Raw genomic sequence first — 22676 nt, 5'->3', positions numbered from 1 at the left:
TTTACTATGTATTCATTTCCCATCACCAGAGGTCTGGTTGTGCTCTGAGCTGACAGCTCCTGGTTAGGAAACATGGGCAGGCCATCGGGGGGCAGTATGGAAGCACACATGCTCTGTGATTAGCGATGGTGAAGCAGCGCCGCGCCACTCCATCGGCAACGAAAGGCGATGACACGAAGGCCAGATGGTGCAGCTGAGAGATGCAACAAACCAATCAGAGGCTGCTGATGTGACGGCGCTGAAATGGTGCAGCGAAGGCGACTCAGTGATGTGTGTGTGTGTGTGTGTGTGTGTGTGTGTGTGTGTGTGTGTGAGATACACAGTGACACGGTGCTCTCAGTTGTGTGTTTGCAGCTGTTGACGTTACCTTCATCTTACTAAGCAGGGTCCTTAAAGCCCTTTTCAGATCGGGGGTCTTCTCCGACGGTGAGACTGCCTGCCACTGCAGAGGAGAGTTCAGACTCAGCGCCCAGCCCACAGACAACATGCTGGGGTGGGGAGGGATGAGGGGAAAGGGAGGGGGGACAGGCACGAAGCAGGGAACAGCTGAGTTAGGATGGAGGGAGGCGAGATGGGGCAGGATGGAGTTGACAACGTCCAATGGGAAGGGAGGACCAGCAGGGGGAATGACAGGGGGACTGGGGGGGGGGGCAGACGTCGCCCATAATTGCTGTTTTTATTTTTTTCCTGTACTCTCGATCAGAGTCACTTCGTGCGAGTGAAAACAACTTAGAAGTGATGTTGCCGGAAACCATTATGAGCGATGTTGCACCACCAGTGCCAGACTGGAGTCTGATTGGCTCTCATCCGACCTAAAAGAGCTAAAAGCAAGAATCACGGCAATAACGGCCTCTGCTGACATCACAGGGAGCTAACACCTGCGGAGCGATGGGATGAGGAGCGCGGCCTGCAGATGTCGGGATGCTCGTGACTGATGGAGGAGTTTTGTTCACAGGGGAGTAAAGGCAGTTTCTGCTGATAATGTCTACCTGCTAAAAGCTCACGACAAGAAAACAACCGTCTCTATGTGGACTTCATACGAAGCTGATGTTTGAGTGACACGATGTTGCAGGTTCGAGCCAACAGCCAGTAAAAACTGAGTTATTTAGTTAATGTTAGTTTGTTTGGATGAAACACTTTCTGTTTAATACTCAGAGTCAACCTCACATGAAGCTGCATGTTCACTGACCTCTCTGTCGAACTGTGAGAGCGGAGCATCACCGCAGTCCACCCCTCCGCCAGAGGACAGGGAGCTCTCGGAAGGAGAGGTCATGGTCTGGCGTTTGGACCCGTAGCTTCCTCCTGACAGCTCCCTGCGCAGAGCGCTGCCATTCTGCGAGGACGAGCCTGCGGAGACGAGAGGAGGCGGCGAACATGAAGCCACAGCATCTGACAGACGAACCTCCCTGAACGTGAGCTCTAACACGACTGCCGGTACTCACGTATGCCCAGTCCGCTGCTGGCACTCATGGAGCGGCCCGGCTCGGCCCGGTTCTTGGTGATGGAGGGAATGCTGACGGAGCCGCTGAACCCCGCTCGGCTATCCTGAACACGGACGTTCTGGTTTAAACACGCAGAAAACAAACACACACAGAGTGCAGTGCGGGGGGAGAGGAGTGAGGAGGGTGCATGTAAACACACACACACACAGGGCAGAAAAACATGATGCATGCTCTCTACAGACACACAACTCAGGACCAGACAGTGTCAGTGTGGGGGGGGCTTCAGTGTGTCAGGGATCGCACGCTCACGTGACAGGATAAGGAAGCATGTTCGTGTGTTTGCAGATGTACCATGGGCAGATCCTTCAGGATCTGGATCCCATCTCCTGGTCCCATGTGAGCCACGTGGTTGAAGTTGGTTGGATTGGAGATCAGTTTGTTCCTCATCTCGGGATCTCGCAGCATCTCTCTGGAATCACAGACACAGGATCAGAGCGTCAAAGAGAGCAAAGAGGTTTTTCCTCCCTACAATGATGATGCTAATACAGCTGGTTCAGTTAAAAATACAGATCGCCAACCATCGGGCACAGGCCATCATCAGCATTGGAAAGCAGCTCAGAGTAACAGAACAGCTTTGGGGAAATAACGGTGAATTCTCCGAGAGCTCCTGGCGGCGAGTACAGAGCTTCAGGGAAACTACCTCCTCTGCTGAAGTCGCTCCTCTTCGGGCACTCTGAAGGAGTAGCGTCTCTTGTTGTTCATGCTGCGCACCATCTGCTTCCGGCTGTTGTCTGACGTCTCCGGGACGACCAGCTCGTCGCCCTCTGAAAGATCAACAAAGATCATCGTTTGGCTGCTGATGCTGGACACAGATCAAAACCAGGAGGAAGAAAACTGGCAACAGAGAGGAGCGTTTGTTTTTATGTGCGACTTCCTTTAACTTATTGCACGTCACGTGACACAAACATCAGCTACTTCCATCTGTGAGGGTCGTGATGACATGTGGCCCAGCGCACACCTGACGTTTGTCGCGCTGTAATTTGGTCTTATGCTGTCATATAAGCAGGTCACATCAGCTGGATCCTGACCTACTACAGTAGTTTGCAGGTAATCCTGCGCTTAATAATAAAGACATTTAACAGCAAAATGCTAAAAAGAGACTCTGAGGACGTGTTCTTCACCTCACACGGCACAGAGAGCGGTCTTACCGGCCATCTTGTTTCTAAAGTAGATAAGGCGCACGGTTTCCAGCCCCAGCAGGTTCAGAGAGCCGTCCACATTCAGAGGTCGCATCTGGAGGGCGAAGAGAGAAATCAGCAAATCTGCTAAGATTCAGACCAACGTGTGACCTGCGAGCTTTTAGTTTAGTCCCTGGAGTCACCGCACGCACACACATACAGACACACACACACGCACACACACATACAGACACACACACACACACACACACACACACAGACACACACACACACACACACATACAGACACACGCACACACACACACATACAGACACACGCACACACACACACATACAGACACACACACACACGCACACACACAGACGCACACGCACACACACAGACGCACACACACAGACGCACACGCACACACACAGACGCACACACACACACACAGACACACACACACACAGACAGACACACACACACACACACACAGACGCACACACACACACGCACACACACACACACACACACACACACACGCACACAGACACAGATACACACACACACAGACACACACACACACACAGACAGACACACACACACAGTGTTTAAAGCTGACTGATCTGTGCAGCCATCAAAGGTGAGACTGAGTTATTCCCAAAGCTGCTGAAGCTTCAGTCACTTCCACACCGACCTTTTTGACCGGGATGGTCTGAATCCACTCCATGGTGTTGACATCAAACACATCCACGGCGTTCTCGCTGTACACGGACAGGTAGGGGGCGTTGTAGCCTGAGGAACATAATACAGCAGTTTCACTCTTTCAGATGAAAAGTACACAAATACAAACAACATCCTGTAAGAGCCCAACAGTCACGTCGCCTTGTATAAGCACGGGGTGACGGGCCGCACGCACGTGTCGCATTCACACATCTGTGTATCTAACTGCGCGCACTCACAGGCAGCGATGGGCACAGCCGGCCACATGAGCTCCTGCTGCCGCGACCTGCGGCCCTGTGAGTCCACGTACACCCCGATGGCACTGAAGCACAGCAGCAGCTCCTTGCTGGAGATCTCCACGGCACAGAGGGCGTCCAGGCCCTGCTGAGGGATGAAGGCCAGTGTGTGGTCCTCAGCGTGGAGCAGGCTGACAGGGGACATGTCCCCATGGACACTGTGGAGGGTTTCAGGAGCACAAAGTCAGACTTGTGTACGCTGAAGGGCTCCGGGGAGCGCAGCTGTAATGATGTAAGGTACCTGTAGCGCATGAAGCCAGACGGATAGCCCACACAGAGACGCTCACTGAGCAGACCCATCCACTGAACCGGCCCCGGGGCCTGCAGCTCCCGCAGCCGACGGTGACGCATTTTACTCTTATTCACCTGCAGGAGGTCAGCACATCACATCGAGTCACATCAAGTGAGCAGTGGCAGAAGCCTCGAGGGTTAGCGAGCGTGAGCTTTTTCTGACCTCGTAACATATGATTTTATTCTTCATGGCCACGCAGAGGCAGGTGATCGAGCCGTTGCGGACCGGACCCGACACGATGGTCTGGCAGCCTTTCGTCTCTGCCAGCTTGTAGAACTCGGTCTCGCGGCCGTCCAGGGCCTGCGAGGGGAAGAGGCGGACGTGGCGGTTCCTGCCGGAGATGACCGCCAGCAGCTGCTCCTGGAGCATCAGGTCAATGTGGTGCACCTTCTTGTTGTCCCCCACCCGGATTATCTCTGAGGACAGAGGGAGGAGTGAGGGAAACGAGGCAGAAAGCAGAGGCGACACAACCGGGAACTCTTCTCAAGCACCAAAAACACCAACACAGATCCTACCATCTTTGGTGACATGGATGACAAAAAGGCCTTCCTCGTTGCCCAGGGCGACGCGCTCGTGATCTGAGAGGGAAACGAAAGGGGTGAGACAGCAGCGCTAAGGAGACAAAGACTGTACTGAAAGCTTTCAGCTGCTTTCTTTGCTGTCAAAACTCTCGATAAACTGCTGGGAGGGTGTCTGTCTGACAGCAGGTGACAGCTGTGATGATTAAACGTGCATTTCTAAAACACGACTGAACTCGGGTCAGACGACAACACAAAGAGTTTGTGGGTCGCCATTTTAACACTTGCTGAGGGTTGAGCGTGTTTGTGACGCTCTTTGTTGAGCGCCCACCTATGATAGCAGCAGACTGTGTCGTCTTGATGAGGGGCAGGGTGCTGTCGTAAGCCTCCTTGGGGACGTAGACGAAGCGCTCCTTGAGCTTGTTCCTCTTCAGGATGCGGTGGAGCTCGTTGAGGAGGCCCACCCACTTGTTCCTCTCCTGGTCGCTGTCGGCCAGGATCAGGATGGAGGGCTTGTGGCTGCTGGAGGGGGACAGCTGGGACGCCGTCACCTGAGGAAAGAGGAGGGACGATGAAGGCTCACATTATGTGTTTGAAAGAGATTATTTTGGCGTTTGATGCATCTCTTCTCCAAGTTCATCCAGTTGTCATAATATGGTTCCTTTGGCAACAACATCCAAAGCAAAATACAAACATGACTGTGCACACAACCCTGACCTTTAACCTCCAGGAGCCGCTTTACTGACACACGGCGTGGACAGGTACTCACTCTGAATATACAGGGAATGTCCTTGCGGCTGGCGTGGATGACATCAGAGGCCAGGACTGAACTGACTGAAAACTCTTCATCCCTGGGTGAAAGATTGAGATCAGTGTTTACATTTCCTCGTCACTAAAGGCCGCAAGTCCAAAACATTTTGAAGAAACTGTGAGAAATGTTCCCGTCACGGCGCTGCAGTTAACAGGCGCTGCTTATTTCCACATGCACGACTGAGAGCAACAGATGCACTATTGTGTCTAACCCAGCATGAAGGGTGGAGGTGGTTGCAAAGCAGCTTGCAGATGCCCATCGACTAAGCGTGCTACGGACTGGACACCAGCTGATGGCCGAGCTCCACTTTGTGTCATTATCTTAACGACCGATTCATTTTTCCCTTTTTTAAATGAATCTTTGGGTTTAAATGTGTCAGAAAACAAAGATTTCCATCATAATTTACTCGCATGCGTCTGTAAAACACGTTTTATCCAAACACAAAAGTCACGTTCGGTGACTTTTACTGACATTTACTTCGAAACTAAAAAACAGAAGCAGGCAATCCTTCCTTAAATGCTTAAAGCATTTCTTAGTTTCAGGAGTTCTTACCTCATGTCTATGACTTGACTGACTACCACACTTGGCTGTGTTGCTTTTCCTTCTCCCAGTTCATAGAGGAACAATTTGAAGTCACAGACCACAGCCATCGCCCTCTGCCAGCCCTTTTTCACCCCGGTTGGTTTGGGCACCTGCAAACACAAACAGTTCATTAACAGACCTCTTAGATCTGTGCGTCAGTGCGATCAGTCCTGCATCTCACGAAGCGTGCGCTCCAGCGGTTTCACGTCTAAACAGCGAGGATCCTACACACTGCAGACATTTGCATTCTTTAGAGCCTCGCAGGTCTCTGAGGCTTCACTCACCCTGACGTGTCCTTCGTAAGCAGTACCGATCCCCCTCTGAGGGTCGATGCCCAGCGGGCCCTTGGTCTGGTCCTGCGGCACGGGGCACACAGCTGGAGCTTTGTCCGCACACGTTACATGGCAGGAAAAGTTGCATACTAGAAGGACAGAGGGAGACGGGTCAGGGCTGTGACTGTAGGAGTACTGAATCGTGTCAAACATCCCCCGTCCGTTCCTCTCGCGCTCACCTTCGCACGTACAGCCTTGACGGATGAGCCCCACCATCAGAGAGGTGCACTGGTTACACTTGGTGGGTGTGTTGAATGTCTTCACTACAAACTGATGTGCTTTGGGCTGCAGAGGACATAACGAGCGGTTATCAAACAGAAACTTGAGCTGTGGTCGTTCAGCAGCGAGTAACCGATGACTAACCTTAGGTGAGGAGCGCCCGATACTGCCGTAACCTCCTGAGCGCATGGTGGGCGTCTGAACTGAGCGAGGATGATCGATCAACTACGTGAACAACAACACAAAAAACATCATCACTGTTTCGTCCTATAAAAACGTGAAGAATCGTTGTGTCGCAAAGAACAAGCTTGGTGAAGCTTCAGGATCACACAGATGTTCAGCCATGAGAAGATCATCACCATGCTGGATAAACGAGCTGCCAGTGATTTTTCAGCATTTAACCTCAGTCTGAAAGCACTGGAGGCTCATGTGCTGCTGGTCAGCAAACGAGGCTGAGACGCTGGAGCTGTGGTTTCTTGCCCAGATTTAGGGACTGTCTAACCTCTATTGGCTCCAGGTCACTAGCCGTGGAAGGTGAACGAGAGCGGGGCTTAAGGTGGGACTTGGGGTCATCTTCCCGAGACGGAGTGTTGGAGGGGGTGAAGTTATCCACAGAGTCCACCTGTGGAGAGAGGACAGAGTAAGAAAGGTGCGACAAACGGGAGGAGAGGGAGGAAGGTGTAAAAGGAAGGCGACGAGGGAAAAAGAAGAACAGATTAGTGACACAAACCACCTAGCCAGCATTCATGCTAATAGGAAAGGGCTGTCACCATAATACACACAGCAAACACTTCTATCACATTCACTGAGCTTTCAAAGTATCACACATCACGGTCCCCATGCCAAGCATCCACCAGAAACCATGCAAACAAAGCACCTGCAGCAGCACCACAGACAGGCACAATCTGACAAATTCAAACAAACACCTGCCATGCAAACACACAAATGAACCAGCGTGACAAGACTACACATCTGTGATGGTGCTTACACGTCTGCCTTTGCTAGCTGGGCCGACGGACGGCGAGTGCTTCAGTGGCAGGAGGAGAGGCAGAGACACAGATGAGTCAGAAAGGCTGAAAACATCTTTAAACAGACTCAGGGAGACACATGAAAACGGGAGAAAAGGCTGTTCGACATTAGACCCGTGATTCCCAACCACGTCCGGCCGATGCAGCGTTTCCTCTGCAGCACAATGAAACTAATAGAAAACCATCGATTTACATTTTTAACAGCTCTAGCTCATGATTCACCACACCTGGATCCATCAGCTTCTGCTCAAACATTTTTCAGTTCAGTTGCTTTGTTGAATTTATGCTGCTTGTTTCAGTCAAATGAACTGTGCAATAGCACACTGGGGCACACTGGGGCACACTGGGCCACACTGGGGCACAGCGAGCCTGGTTGGGAAGCACTGCGTTAGATTCCTGTATCCATGAGGGTTGTGCTGCAGACATGGTGGAAACGTACACATGTAATATGGAAGGAGCTACTAAGGAAATGCAGCACAGAGAACAGCGACCGGCCTGACTGGAAAAATACTTCAAGTTTGTGAATAATGTTGTTTTCTCAGGTTCTCGCTCTAGAAAGCCAAAGTAGAGCCATTCCAGCAAGCATCTAAATACAAGGACTACAAGAAATGTCCACCTTCACAAGTGTTCATACTAAATACTGAATTAAACTATAAAGCCATGTTATTTTCTTAAAGCAGGTAAAATGAATCTGACTGCACTGGAAACAATGAAAACATCTGGTTTTAAAAGTGGACATGTTCTGCAAACTTTTCCCCGTTTGTCCTCAGTGTGCTTAGAGAAGCTGCCACAATATTATTATTCCCTCGCTGAGCAGCTTCAATCCAAAACGCTCTCACGTTAGCAGCAAACATGGAGGTCATGTAGCTTCTGAGGAAGCCAGACGCAGCAGGTCCAGTTCAGCCTGAAGTAAAAACTGCAGGCCAGCACAACACCGACAGTCAGATGTTGTGTTTTCATGCTGCCTTTGGTGCTCCAGCGCAAACTCACTTTTTGTCAGCCCTCGACACTGGTTTACTTCACTCTCACTGCCTGGGCTCATACTCACCAACCCTCCTAATTTCAACTGTTAGAGACAAAATGATTCTCCTGACGTCCTTCTCGACTACATGAAAAGAGAAAGATCAGCTGCCCTGCAGTCAGCTCAGTATCGTCCTGCTCTGTCGCCAAACTCAAAGGATTGTGGGCTTAGATATGGTACAGATAACCAGTTATTAGAGTTTTGCATTTTCTGGTTGGTTTTTTAATTCAGTTTAGCTTCAGTGGATTTTCTTCTTCCACTTTAGTTTTTACTGTTTGAAAATGTTTTATTTTAGTTTTTAGTCTCAGATTTAGCTCATAGAGTTACACAAGTTTTAAAGGGCAGCTGACTCAGTCTAGCAGACACAGTCTCCATAAAACACGTCCATCAAGACCTCTCGAGGCAAGTTTTTTTTAACCAAACTAACAGAAACTAAAAGGACAGTTCGGCTATATTTTCATTTTTATCTTCGTACGATCACATGTCGTTTTAACATTTGTGCGCTGAAATGTGAAACCCATCCTGTGGAGCCACTTTTAAATCACCTTGTTATAAAAGCACAACAGAGTTTTCCTTCTTCAGATAACAGCGAAGACTGATCCACGTTTCCATACAGGAACACACAAATCTACAGTCTCACATACACCATCTCATCTAGTTCATATGCTCAGTCCTACAGCTACTGTTGCATGTGCACACACACACACACACACACACACACAGACGCGCGCACACACAGACACACACACACACACGCACACACACAGACGCGTGCACACACAGACACACACACACACACGCACACACACAGACGCACACACACACACACACACACAGACACACACACACACACGCACACACAGACGCACACACACAGACGCAGACACACACAGACACACGCGCACACACGCACAGACACACACAGACACACGCGCACAGACACACACAGACACACGCGCACAGACACACACACACACACACACACACACGCACACACACACAGACGCACACGCACACACACACAGACGCGCACACACACAGACACACACGCACACACACAGACGCACACACACACACACAGACACAGACACACGCGCACACAGACACGCACATACGCACACAGACACACACACACAGACACACACAGACACACACAGACACACACACACAGACACACACAGACCCCCAACTAACCAAGATAAACTTACATCTTCCCAAAACTCAATTAAAGAAGATGAGGATGAGGAATAAGAATCCTTGTGTAGCAGGAAGTGATGTGAGGAAAACAAAAGACAAAACAAAAATAAAAACTGGTGAAAAAATAAATAATGAAAGCGTGAAGAAAACATCTTAATGGAGAGCAGAGAATTTAAAGTCATGGATTTGAATCTTTCAGTTGTTGTGCTCATAACCAGATTTTCTCTTTCATGCTTACATCGAACTGGTCGAGAGCTGAGGTGGGGGCGTTGAGGAAAGCCAAGAAGGAATTCTGGGAATCCTGGTGCTTGACACCTGTAGTCACAGGACAAACAAGACAACCATTGTTAAGAACACAACATCAAAACATCAAAGGGTGACTTACACGAGTCACAGGACCGCCTCAAAGAGCTGGGGGGCAGATTCATGAGCCCCATGCAACAATACATTTGTCTGTACGCAGCACATTAAGAGTCCCGAGCGTCTGATTGCTGCATAACCCTCCTGCAGTGTGATAATCTCCAAAGGTTTCCGTGCACAGCGCCCATTCAGCCACAGCACGCGTGCTCACCTCGCCGTAGCCGCAGCTCCTCCGTCTCCTTTTTCAGACGCTCAATCTCAGCCAGCAGTTCCTGGTTTTTACTTTCAACTTCCTGCAGTTTACTGATCGATCAGACACAATGATACGTTAGCTGTCGTTTAGCAAAAGTTGTTTTAAGTTGTTTTTAAAAAAGACAAGTTTAGCAGTCATACCATTCTGTGGAAATGTTGTTGGCCTTCACTTTGTTCAGCTCGTCCTGGATGCTCTGCTTTGCCCTGATCTCAGCGTCCAGGGCCGACTGCAGCTCCAGGCGTGCAGACATGTCCAGCTTGGCCAAACGCCGCATTTTCCACGGCATGTCCTGAAACGGAGACAGAAACTGAGCGAATCACCAGACAGAAAGGGACAAGCCACTGCTCGACTTACCTGTCAGTGTAAAAGGGTGAAAGACTGGCTTCTTTGATGATATTCATTCACTTTGGCTTCATCATTTTAAAATGTATAATTACTGAACTAGTTTCTACCAACAACAACAACAACAAGGGATTTCCTTTAGTTCTGCAGCAGACAGACGAAGTGTTTGTGTTTATTTACCGTGGCTCTCGCTCCCAGGCTGCTGCTTCTCAGCCCCTCCAGCTCTTCTGTCATCTTAGTGGCCAAAGCCTGCAGGTAGCCCCGAGCATCTTTCTCATCACTCACCCTGACACACACACACACACACACACACACACAGATTACTACAAATGTAAACACATTCCATGGGTGTCAACTTTACCATAACCATAAAACCAAGAGTCTAAATCCAACACTAAAACACACTGACAGCATTATTATTTATTTTACATATAAAGATGTATTCTACTCTCTGTCAGTACGAGCACTGATGGCTGTTTGAAGCTCTTTACAAACATCCTTCAGTGGCAGAATTGGAAACACACACACGCACAAACACACACACACACACACACACGCACTATGTAAACACGCCTTTTCACTGTATGCTCTTCAGGTCCTGTGACCCGTATCACACTTAACCATTGCTTACACATCATTCACCACACGCACCAACACAAAACAGACACACGTTCAGCCTGCAGGTGAGTAGCTCACTAATCCTGAACACTCAGGTAGAATAAACAGACGGTGTTCACAGCACAGACTTACGCTGACGCTAACGTAAACATTTTCTGGCGCTCACAGAGCGCACGCCACACACGTTTGACATTCAAAAATCAGAGTTCGTGTCAAGTCGTGAAAGGATGTTTCATTCATTTTGTTTTTACCTACAAGTGATCCTACTTCCTTATTTAGCCCCTGCAGTAGCAAACCCCGGCCACCAGGGGGCAACAGTGATCACTACATTCCTCTAAACCTGCATACCACGCTCAACACTTGTACTTACATGTCTGAAGTGTGTGTGTGTGGTATGTGTGCTATGTAAAGACTTTAGGCTCGTCCAACAGTGAGAGGCTGAGCAGCTGGCGAGGTGTCAGCTGCACTGAGAAGTGATCTGAGTGGAAGGCAGGGCCGAGCAGCTCTGCTCTGCAGCGGTATGTGAGAAATGCTGCAGTTATGCTCCAAGAAGGAACCCAATCCACTACGAGACAGAAGCGTGTGTCTGCTCGCACTTTGTCACACTGAACATAAACGTCTTTGAATTGGCGCTTTAACATCAGCGGGGGAAAGCGTATGCCTCAGCAAGTATCTGGGACATTTGAGAAGGTTGCAGTGTGCATATATGAGCGTGTGTCTTACCATTGGATGATTTCTGTGATCTGGGCCTCCCAGTGAGCTACACTCTCCTTTTTATCAGCCAGCTCCCTCATCTCGTCCTCCAGCTGCCTGTTGGAGCTGCTCATCTTCTCATACATGGTGGTTAGCTACAGGAATGAGAACAAACGTGGGGGGAGGAGAGCATGCTATTAAACACAATATTGTAAAGGGTCAAATCATAAAGCTGTCAAAGTCTAACGCCTGGTAAACGAACTCATTACACAGTTTGGCATTCGTGTTGTCAGTGAACATGAGAGGTTCGGGTGCTCGCGTAAAATTAATCAGCATATTGTTGAAGACAGACTTTATGATTCAGTCCCAGCTGCTCCATCACACCAGGACCACGTGTATTACTCACATGTGAGGGTGAGATCCTCTGACATGAGAGGTCAGCTCACTGCTCATTATATTTGTGGAGTGAGGAAAGTGGGATAGTTAGCACCGTTTTGCAACTGGTCTACAAGCTGGTTTCCAGCAAACGCAAATGTCAGTGTTGTAAAGAGGCTTTACGTCACTGACACCGTGACATTCTTCAGCATGCAAACCTTTGGGGGCAAATCCACCAGCTTAGGCATGAAAAATGCTCGACACAGCCCTGACCTCATGTCGCAGTTGCTATGAAAATGTCCAGAACGACACAGATGTGACAGATGTGCAGCTACTCGGGTTTGGAAATGACCATCGGATGCCAGGAAATCATGGATGTAGCCATTAACGAAGTAAGCTCTACAAAATACTTCATGCTGGAGAAAGCAAAACATGTCAGATTCTGTATCATTTCTCCCCACGACTTCTTTAGATGGGCGTTTTACACTTTGTTCTGCTTAGATGAACAGAGTATAAGATAAAGAAGTTTGGAATTGTGAATAATTCTGTCTTAAACCAGACGTTTCGGTTTATTCGGATAGAGCACCTCTGATAAACAGCAGGTTTGAGCAGCAGGTACACAGGTGTGTATGTGCTGTATGCCTGGGATGACCATATATGGATATCTGCTCTCTTTGAGGTCACACAGAACCAAAACCTTTGTCTCAGATTTCCTGCACATACACAGACCTCAATATTTGAAACAGCAACATTGTAACAGTGCAAATTACCAAAGTGATGCTGAGACTCGCTCAACTGTGTCCGACTTGTGAAATGGCAGAAAGATGCACTTTTTATTATCAAGCATCTCTCTGAAAGTGAAATCTCTCAGTCAGTAATGTTTTTACCAGCTGATAACGATTGTTAGTTTTTAATGAGTTTATTTTTAACTGCAAGTTCGAGAACATGACATTGACGATGCTGAGGCAGAACAAGAACTTCTGTGGGGAGAGAAATGATGCTGATCAATCACATCTGCAGATATTCCTGACCAGGGTCCAGATTCCTTTTTTATTTCTAACCATAATGTTTGCTGCTAAAACAGTTCACGCTGACAATGGATGATGTTTCACACATTCTGTCAACAGCTGACACTGAACGCAAACAGCTTTTCCTGTGATGATGTTTCTTTGATCGTGGAAATTCAGGCCGAAAACAACGATGGAGGTCAAATGCAGTTGGAAAGTTGAACACAAGTCCAGCCTACAGGTCGTTTCATGCATTTCTAATACTGCGCCAACACGGCCTAAGGAACAACAATGTGCACGAATGGTGCCGAGTGAAGACGAAGCAGTTTGGTGTGAACTCTGGAGCCTCCTTTGAAAGGCGAGACGAGTCAAACACACTTCAAAACGTGCTGAAAAGGTATTTGGTGGTGGAGCTAACGCACACGCAGATCGAATCCATCTTTATCAACTAACAAAACACAAATAAGTACACTGATATAATCTACACTGTGTCCATGTCACGGAGAGACTTTAAAACCAACACTTCAGTCCATATGTCTCCTGCTTATGAGACATTGTTTAAAACGAGGGCCTTTCTGAACTTCCAAAGTCAACAGAGCTCAGTCCAGAGAGTCATTCCATCCGCCTGTGGAGGCGGCTACGGGTGTTTTTACGCAGGATATTGAACAGTGATTTCTTTGGCCTTGGCGGGAGAGCGGGGGTGGAGGGAGGAATGTGATGAAAGAGTTTGGGGTTACCTGGGGTCAAAGCGCTGTGTTAGTGTGTGTTGAGAGCTCACTAAAGACTGACAGGGATGACCCAGGTTTGTGCGCTGACAGTCACTTTGTTACTTTGTGTGTAAATAGAGATGTGGCACCTTATCGAGTTCACTGGACAGCTTCTTGTTTTCTTCAGCGAGCAGGACTCGCTCTCGCTCGTACTCCTGCTTGTACTCGGTCTCAAACTCCTCCCGCTCACTTTGGCTGGACGGGGGAAAAAGCACACACACACAGACTTACTGTAAAACTTGTGACTTTGTATAAACTTACATTTATTCCCAACCCACAATTTATAAATGCAAAACTCCATCTGATTTCTCGCATTTGTCATTTTAACTTTAAGACCAACACGTCTGTTGGAGCTCTCGTGTAATTCCTCCCACATCTGTCCAAACCTTAGATCATTATTCAGCCCAAACACATTAATGCAGTTAGAATCTGATACAGTGCTGCGTTTGAAACTGACTTAGAAAGCAGTGGGAGTAATATGGCACTAACAGCAGGCAGGATGGGACAGGGTACCAAAACAAAGCGCCACAAAAACACGTTTTTATTCAAACTGTATTAAACTAGCGGCTCAGTGTTGACTCAGGTGAGCCTGAGTGCCGCAGAAGAAACAACTTCTTTTCATTTATTGGTATAAAACCTCCACGTTGACACATTTTGACGGATCTTTGTATTTTGTTACCATTTCAGCCTCTGCTGCTCTCATTTTATCACCAACCATTACTGTGTAGTGACTACAGTGAAGTTTGAACAGGCCTGTGGAGACGGCACTGTTGGTTTAGTCTGGTTTAAATTTGTGCTCCAGGATGACCCGAGGGGCAGATGTGACACCTTTAAACAAACACTCAGATCTGAAACATTTCTCTACAGACGTCTTACAACAGAATTATTCAATCGTCTGCATGTTGCAGCTTTACATGCCCCATATAAGCAAACGCAAGAATAAGTGATGCTGATCTGCAGCAGAGCAAACATCAGGATGTGTGTCAGCCGCTGTAAGAAATAAGGGTTTCCAGCTCTTTTTGACATATTAGAGGTTGATAGCTCGCTGCAGCACAGACAGCTTTAAACTGTGCGTCTCCTGCAGATTCATTTAAAACGCTAATAGTACAGTAACGGGGCTCCCAAACCCAAAAAGCCAGAACAGGAGTCATTCAGGGTAATCAGGACATCTACAGGTATAAAGGTGATTTCAAGACCTTTGAATCTTTTATTTTTTAAACCTTTCAAATTCAGTTTGGGACCTGCATCCTTCCAGCTCTGACTAATGGGCCGGCTTAGTGAGACCTTTCCTCCAGCAGTTTACAAGCCCAGCAGCCCATCTGACCCAAGCATCGAGGTCATTTTCATTTTTTAAGATGTTTATTTTACCAGCCTACTATTACCATTAGCTGTAAATTTGAAATGTCAAAAAATAAAAGGGACAGCTGGACTAGTGCAGCCTTGGGAATGAAATCCACTCATGTTTGTGGGGCAAACACTGTGACAGTGTGCCTGGGAAACTCTCGTTGTTATATTTACGATCCATCTAAACACAATTTATGGAAATGTTAGAGGACGGCTGGAGTTCTACTGAAACGACTATATTTATAGCACAAAGGTGATTAATGGGATGAAACTATCGTTAACTGTAATTACCTCATGGAATCATCACTGAAAGAGACGACAGAAGAATTAAACTCAACGTATTAAAGACAAACCTAAAAACCAGTCCCAGGAAAGGGAAACTTGTGCGATACCTTTCACGACGAGTCTTTTCCAGTTTGTCTTTGAGCATCAGGATCTCTTTCTGCAGGTTGAGCTGTTGGCTCTCGGCGTCTCTCAGCTCTTTACGCAGCGCCTTCAGCTCGCCGCTGTACTGCGCCCCCCTGCGGGCCAACTCTTCCTCGAAGAACATCGTTTTCTTCTCCATTTCTCCACGTAAACGCCCGACCTCCTGGGTTTGATCCGCCGGGGCCGGGGCAGCAGAGGAGCCAGCCTGCTTCACCTGGGTGGTGGGAATGAGACAAAGAGTTGTATGGAGAAGAAAAGAGTACCAGTGAGACTCTTTGTACTCATGCAGGGGAAAACCCTAAAATATCTCCATCGGGGGTCATTAAGTCATTAGTACTTTGTGAATGGTTTATATGCACTGAGAAAAGGTTTTATTTCTTTACACTCAAACGTGTTCAAACATGGTTACAAACAAACTCTTCTGACTTTAAAGCGGTGAACACTCACCTTCAGCCCCTCCAGCTCCTCCTGCAGCTGTCGGCTGTATTGCTCGTTGCGCTCTCTCAGCTTCTTCTCTTTCTGAGCCTCGGCCGCCTGCTCCTCCACCTGAGCCTCCATCTGATGATGAAACGATGAAAGCAGACGAGCTTTTAAACATGTCGCAGCTGCAATGCAACACGTCTTTTGTGAACCCTTTGGACGTTTCTAGATTTCTGCACAAATATTTTACATTACAGAGACAAACACATTAAACCTGTGAGCAACTCCTGCATGAGGACATTGAGTGAGTGGCCTGTTTATATTTAAAGACTGAGGATCTATCAAAGTGTGAAATGACATTTCTGTTAGAAACAAACGGTTTGGACTCCGGGGGTAAAATCCGCTCTGGTGTTGGCCGATGTTCAGGTTAATAACAACAACCAGAGGAGCCCTAAACACCAGAAAGCTGCAGCTCTCTGGAGAGGACACGTGCAGTCTGATGAAGAGGACGTGGATGAAACAGAACTGGCCCAGGACAGCCTGTCACCACTGGCGGAGCATACGAGCCCACTGGAAAAGAAAACGTCGGGACATCGGACTAAAGACAAGTGTGTGAACAGGCCTCAGTCTTGGTCCAAGAATAAAGTTCGTGTTATGGGACGACTGTCCTGAAACGTTGTGAAAGAAGCTGAAATGAAGAGAAACTCGGAAACCCAGAACTGAAGCTGCGAACAAAAAGACTCAAACTCATAGATGGTTATTAGAAATGTTGCATTTCTAACAGCGGTGGGTCGCATACGTCCCCCATCACAGAGATGCAACACTGATGGGTTTTTCTTAATAAATGACTTGTTGGTTTCATTTCATTTGCATGACTGGTTCTCTCCATCTACCTTCAGGCCGTGAGTGGAAATAAGATTATATACGATGTCGTATTTATAGAGCGATAAAATTCACAAACCGTTTCTTGCCACCAATCATACACAGCACATGTTAAGCAGGTAAATGCTGCTCTACGAACACACGAGGAACAACGTCTCAGATCAATGTTTCACGTCATTTTGTGCCACTGTGATCTGTGGACATGAAACTCGGTGGACGTCTGCAGCGATTGCACACGTTACATTTTTCGCAGTGCATAAAGTCACAGCGACGTTTGGATGAAGCTCGAGTAGGTGAACACAGAGCAGGGCGTGCCAGCAACCACGGGGAGTCTACTCTACCTCCTTCTTGGCCCTCTCGGCCTTTCGCACCTCGAGGCGCAGAGCCTCCACCTTTTGATTCTGGCTTTCCATCTCCTCCTCTTTGTCACGCAGCTGACGAACCAGGCGCTGCTTCGCCGACCTGTGAACAATTGAGCCGGGACAGGAAGACATCCAGCGTGGGCGTTTTATTCATGGACGGGACTTTGTTAAAAAAACATTACTAAAGAAACTCTAGTCGACGGTTGGCATTGGGCGCGTGCTTCTACCTGAGGTCTGTGAGCTTCTCGTTCAGCTCTGAAAACTCCTGCATGGCCAGTTTTCTCTGGCTGTGAGCTTCCTTCAGCTCTTTAGACTGAGACTTCAACTTCTCGCTGGCGTCCATGAGATCCTGAACACGACACAGACGACAGCAGAGTTGAGCATTTCAGATCCCTCCCACAAAGTAGTCCAATAACTTGCTTTTTCAGCTTGATCAATAAAATCATACTCGTTTGTAGCTCTTTAAATATCCAGAAAATGACACGAAACACTAGCCGTACCTTCTGTAGGTCATCCCTTTCCTGTGTGATGCTCTTCATCTGTTTCTCAAGAGTCTTGACGTGTTTGGACGAGTCCTCCAAGTCTCTCCGAGCCAGCGTCACATCCTCCAGCTGCTTCTCCAGTTGGCCTGAGTCTGAAACGAACACACGCTTGGTTTGAAACGCAACTGAAACTGTCAGACATTTGCCAAACAACCGCATTTGCTGCCGTTTGTGTCTGTCAGAGACAATCAGGAGCTGATTCAGAAGGAAAAGAGTTGCACTGTGTCCCGACCAGCGATCTGCTTCTTCAGAATGTCGATCTCGCTTTTCAGGCTCCTGATCTCCACCTCCTTGTTAGCACTGAGGGGGCCCTCGCCCGTGTGCTGCAGCGCCTGCACCGTCTGAGTCGACTCTGTGGCACATCAGAAACATCATTTATACCATACTGGCAAGAGTGGAAAGTTTTAAGTTCAGCATGTGCAGACTGGATGCTCATGCCTCATGATGGCTGTGTGCATATGATGCAACACATCTGAGCTGATGCACCGCTGCTCCGACCTCACCTTGCAGTTTGCGGCTCAGCTCTAGCTTCTCCTGCTCCAGGCGGCGAATCCTTCTCTCGTAGGCCTCGGTGGCCAGGCTGTCCTCCAGGCTACGCTGCACTTCAACATCCAGCTTGTCCTGCCCGGCCTTCCCCGGCTCACCTCCCAGCTGTCTCAGGCAACCCCGATCAGACAGAGTGCTACAGAGGAGGGGGGACAAACTATTTACATTGGTGCTGGTGGTTTCTGATGACATCAAATCGGTCATTGGGAAAATACAAAGAAACATCGGGGAGAGAAGTGATGGCGACAGAGATAAGCTGAAAGTTGAGTCATGGGAGAAAACAGCAGAGGGACACGAGGAGTGCGAGGTGGAGTGAGAAAGAGACAGAAGGACAGACAGGAAGGAAAAGGCTGTTATCACTGAGGCTTGAAAAGATAAGGAAGCAGCTGGTGGGTCTGGTGCTTTCTCATGAGTACCACTTCAGCCTGAGGATGTACAGCAACATCACCTTATTAGGGAGGAAAGCTAATCTCCTACACCTCCTCACACCAAGCGCTGAGACAGCTTGTATAGGAAATCCATTTAAAAATAAATAAAGTCATTACATATGAAGACAACCTGTGACAACTTCTGGACACTGGAGGAAAACAGCATCTCCTCGCTATCACAGTCATTATGAGTCTGAAGGAAGACTTTCAAAAGAGGCTAAATGAAGAAAGTCTGATTTAGGAAGAGGCTTCAGAGACTTGTTCCTCCTCTTTTTGCTATTTAAGAATCATCAGCAAAGACAGACAGGAAATCCAGCTGTAGCAAGATTTGGTTGTTAGGCAGAAACAGGTGAGTGGCAGCAGCTGTTTGTTAACACTTACCATTTACTTGTGTAGGTGAAACCTACAAAGGGCAGGTGGTGGCCTGAGAAAGCAGTGTGAGAGGGAGGGGGCATAGTCTCCTGAAAAGGATTTGAAATCATGTGAAATCTGCACATCAGTATGAATACGTCCACAGTCAGACAACATCGTGAGAGGATGGCGTTCACTCCTCTAAACGTACCGAGTTCTTGAGACAGTCGTCGTCCACATCGAAGTTGGAGGTGTCTGTGGGACTGCTGACCTCTGGGATGTAGGGGGCTTCACACATGCGAATGTTATCCCAATCGATGCCTTAAAAGGCCACAGGTGAAAAACAAGTAGATGCATTTATTAAGCAGCATACAGCGAACGGCAAACGTGATGCCGGTGAGGTTTTTCAGGTAATCTTTGTGTGCGACAGAAAGGTGGAGCCTGTACCCGCGAAGAAGGGGTGCTGCTTGAAGTCCTCGATGCCATTCTGACCCAATCGGTGCTCTCGGCTGCAAATGAGTCGGCGAATCAGATCTTTCGCTTCCTCAGAAACATCTGTGATCTGCTGTGGGAACTGGAATCTCTCCTGTTCAAGACATGATCACATTTGACCAAGTGTTTACTGGGCAAACTGGGCAAATTTCAGCTGAGCGTTTTACCGTTACACCTTTTAATTTCATCAGCCCACCTTGTGGTTCATGATCTTCCCGTAGGTTTCCACCAAGGATTCTGCATAGAAAGGAGTCTCGCCGTACAGCATTTCATACATGCAGACCCCCAGGGACCACCAGTCACACTCTGGTCCATATTTGCCTTTCCCATCCTCCATAGCCTGGAGGATTTCTGGAGAGATGTAGTCTGGGGTTCCCACAGCCACAGATGACTGAACCTAGCAGAGAATTTAAGACAAAGTATATCAAAGAAATTAAGAGGTGACAAAGGTTTGTGCGTGTAAAGTCAGCAACAGCAGTGATGACGACGAATTAAAGGTAAAATTCTGTAACACGAGATAAATTCAACCACGGCAGGAAGGCAGCATTTGTTTACATCTACAGAACTCAAATGACTTCACTTTCAGTGAGCCTGGATTATAATAAAACTGCGTAACTGGGAAAACATTACATTGTAAGTAAGTAAAATTTATTTATATAGCACTTTTCACAGATAAAAATCACAAAGTGCTTTACAACACAGGAAATGGGAATATAAAACAATATAACAGTAAATAAAACAATGTAAAACAATAAAACTATAAAAACAGCATAAGAAGAAATTAATCAAATGCTTTTCTAAATAAAAATGTCTTCAGCTGTTTCTTAAAAGAATCACTGGAGTCCGTGCAGCGAAGAGACAGACACAACCGTGGTGCCACAGTCTGAAAGGCCCGATCACCACGAGTTTTAAAACGAGTGCGCGGTACCACCAGCAGCCTCTGATCTAATGACCTTAAAGCCCGAGAAGATGAATGTGGTTTCAGCAGGTCAGATAAATATTGAGGAGCCTGACCATGTAGGGCCCTAAAGGTTAGAACTAACATTTTAAAATGAAACCTAAAATTTACAGGCAACCAGTGAAGGGAGGCCAAGACTGGAGTGATATGCGATCTTCTCTTGGTGCCTGTTAAGAGACGTGCTGCAGCTTTCTGCACAGTCTGAAGACGATTTAAGGCTGATTTGTTAAAACAAGTAAAAAGGCCGTTACAATAGTCTAAACGAGAAGAAATAAAAGCATGAATAATCATCTCAAGTTCAGGCTTTGACACCATTAGTCTGAGTTTAGAAATATTCCATAAATGATAAAAACCGTTTCGGACGAGCTGCTCGAGCGACATCGAGCTGTCAAACATGGCACCGAGGTTTCTGAGGCTCGATTTTACAGAAGGGTCTAAGAAGCTGATATGCTGAATAATTTCTGGGACCATGTGGTCTGGAGCAATAATTAGAGTTTCTGTTTTATCAGAGTTTAGTTGGAGAAAATTGTCATATAACCATTTGTTGATTTCTGTCAGGCAGTTACTTAAATTAGACAATTTATAAAACTCAGACATTTTGAAGGAACAAAAATTGTAGATCATATTTGAATAGTTACAGAGTAACACTAAACATTTGGGCTGTTTTCTCTGTATCTGCTTCTTATTCAAAGAGCTGCTTTAATGCAGACAAAACACCTGAGAAAGACATTCCTACATTGAATCTATTTGTAGACTGGGTTTTCCTTTTCAAACAGTCATTCAGCCATCCTTATCATCCCTCTGAGATTTTCTTTGAACATCCATTTCATCCCGTTCCTGTCTTTGGGATGGGGCTAGGAGTATGGTCTGAATGACAAACTGCAGGCTCAGCCAAGCAGCTGAACCGCACTCTCCTCCTGGGAGACCCCCGGGGTTGACAAGGAGGTCAGAAAAGCTCTGGTATGTTTGCTTTGGCCCAAACGAGGCATCAGCAGCAGTGTGGTAAAAACCTACCGTCCCATCCTCCATGAGTTTGAGGCAGGAGCCAAAGTCAGCCAGGCGGATGTGGCCGTTCATATCCAGCAGAATATTGTCGGGCTTGATGTCCCTGAAAAGAGGAGGAAGTGAGGATGGAGGGAGGAAAAGAGGGAAAAGAGGGAAAAAGACAAACTGAGCGAGCGATTCCTCAGAAGACTAAAGATGATGAAGAAAATGGGACACTCTTCCAAATAAAACAATACCTACACATGGCCCATCCAAAACACACAAGCCTGATCTCATACTCCCCATCAATTATCATCAAATTACGTTACATAACTTGGGGAAATTTCTCAGCTTGTCTCAGCTTGCTTTTAAAGAATGTGTATAATTCAGATACATTTGTGATTCAATTAAGTGTAATTTGCCTCAGTCCATTTATCAGCAGCGTGACAACTTTAAATTGACCAAAAGAAAAAATAAACATTGAAAATAGTTGGGCTTGTGGGAATTGGCTGTACCCGAAGTACACACACACGCGCGCGTACACACAGTTAGGAAATATGCAGCACACAAACACACACTCACACAGCTACGACGACTCGTCGTTCCTCGACCACTTTCACCGTTTCATCTGCCAATTCAAGTCTTTTAAAACTAAATGACCAGTAGGGGTCATTTGAATAATTATCCATTTTATTGTTTGCACTCAATAATGTGAATAAGCTGAGAAAGCTTTAAGAATATCTTTTAATTATTTTAAGCATTTGTTTCAGAGACAACACGCAGCACCTCCGCACTGCTCATTCAGCTGAAGACAGACCAGCACCACACAGACGAACACGTGAGTTGAATCGTGACCCAGACTGTTTTGTAAGGCATGTAATTA

The 22676-nt window shown here is 47.3% G+C and overlaps 1 protein-coding gene across 7 annotated transcripts in view; it reads right to left on the bottom strand.

Moving 5' to 3' along the window:
- cdc42bpab (CDC42 binding protein kinase alpha (DMPK-like) b) overlaps positions 1 to 22676 on the bottom strand; it is a 71532-nt gene that overhangs the window by 3483 nt on the left and 45373 nt on the right. Inside the window, exons 6-43 of one of the 7 annotated variants that reach the window (XM_084952359.1) lie at positions 21824 to 21917; positions 20048 to 20248; positions 19807 to 19945; positions 19571 to 19680; positions 19390 to 19469; positions 18538 to 18716; positions 18267 to 18386; positions 17993 to 18126; positions 17720 to 17841; positions 17472 to 17592; positions 16276 to 16386; positions 15795 to 16042; positions 14148 to 14253; positions 11940 to 12064; positions 10779 to 10884; positions 10397 to 10545; positions 10215 to 10306; positions 9882 to 9958; positions 9655 to 9702; positions 7386 to 7424; positions 6900 to 7019; positions 6542 to 6622; positions 6358 to 6463; positions 6131 to 6267; positions 5817 to 5956; positions 5223 to 5304; positions 4785 to 5004; positions 4451 to 4513; positions 4098 to 4351; positions 3885 to 4009; positions 3587 to 3801; positions 3322 to 3419; positions 2651 to 2735; positions 2143 to 2266; positions 1794 to 1911; positions 1443 to 1560; positions 1190 to 1347; positions 368 to 442 (exon numbers count right to left, since the gene is read on the bottom strand). In XM_084952359.1, coding sequence (XP_084808485.1) covers positions 368 to 442; positions 1190 to 1347; positions 1443 to 1560; positions 1794 to 1911; positions 2143 to 2266; positions 2651 to 2735; positions 3322 to 3419; positions 3587 to 3801; positions 3885 to 4009; positions 4098 to 4351; positions 4451 to 4513; positions 4785 to 5004; positions 5223 to 5304; positions 5817 to 5956; positions 6131 to 6267; positions 6358 to 6463; positions 6542 to 6622; positions 6900 to 7019; positions 7386 to 7424; positions 9655 to 9702; positions 9882 to 9958; positions 10215 to 10306; positions 10397 to 10545; positions 10779 to 10884; positions 11940 to 12064; positions 14148 to 14253; positions 15795 to 16042; positions 16276 to 16386; positions 17472 to 17592; positions 17720 to 17841; positions 17993 to 18126; positions 18267 to 18386; positions 18538 to 18716; positions 19390 to 19469; positions 19571 to 19680; positions 19807 to 19945; positions 20048 to 20248; positions 21824 to 21917 — 4720 coding nt within the window. The remainder of the gene's footprint in view (positions 1 to 367; positions 443 to 1189; positions 1348 to 1442; positions 1561 to 1793; positions 1912 to 2142; positions 2267 to 2650; positions 2736 to 3321; positions 3420 to 3586; positions 3802 to 3884; positions 4010 to 4097; positions 4352 to 4450; positions 4514 to 4784; positions 5005 to 5222; positions 5305 to 5816; positions 5957 to 6130; positions 6268 to 6357; positions 6464 to 6541; positions 6623 to 6899; positions 7020 to 7385; positions 7425 to 9654; positions 9703 to 9881; positions 9959 to 10214; positions 10307 to 10396; positions 10546 to 10778; positions 10885 to 11939; positions 12065 to 14147; positions 14254 to 15794; positions 16043 to 16275; positions 16387 to 17471; positions 17593 to 17719; positions 17842 to 17992; positions 18127 to 18266; positions 18387 to 18537; positions 18717 to 19389; positions 19470 to 19570; positions 19681 to 19806; positions 19946 to 20047; positions 20249 to 21823; positions 21918 to 22676) is intronic. The other 6 variants (XM_084952360.1, XM_084952362.1, XM_084952361.1 and 3 more) reach the window with 6 other exon arrangements.

The sequence above is a fragment of the Perissodus microlepis genome, chromosome 15, assembly GCF_051167445.1.
Source record: "Perissodus microlepis isolate ML-2025 ecotype Zambia chromosome 15, ASM5116744v1, whole genome shotgun sequence".
In the NCBI taxonomy this organism is placed as follows: Eukaryota; Metazoa; Chordata; class Actinopteri; order Cichliformes; family Cichlidae; genus Perissodus; species Perissodus microlepis.
This window is presented reverse-complemented; position numbering and strand designations above follow the sequence as displayed.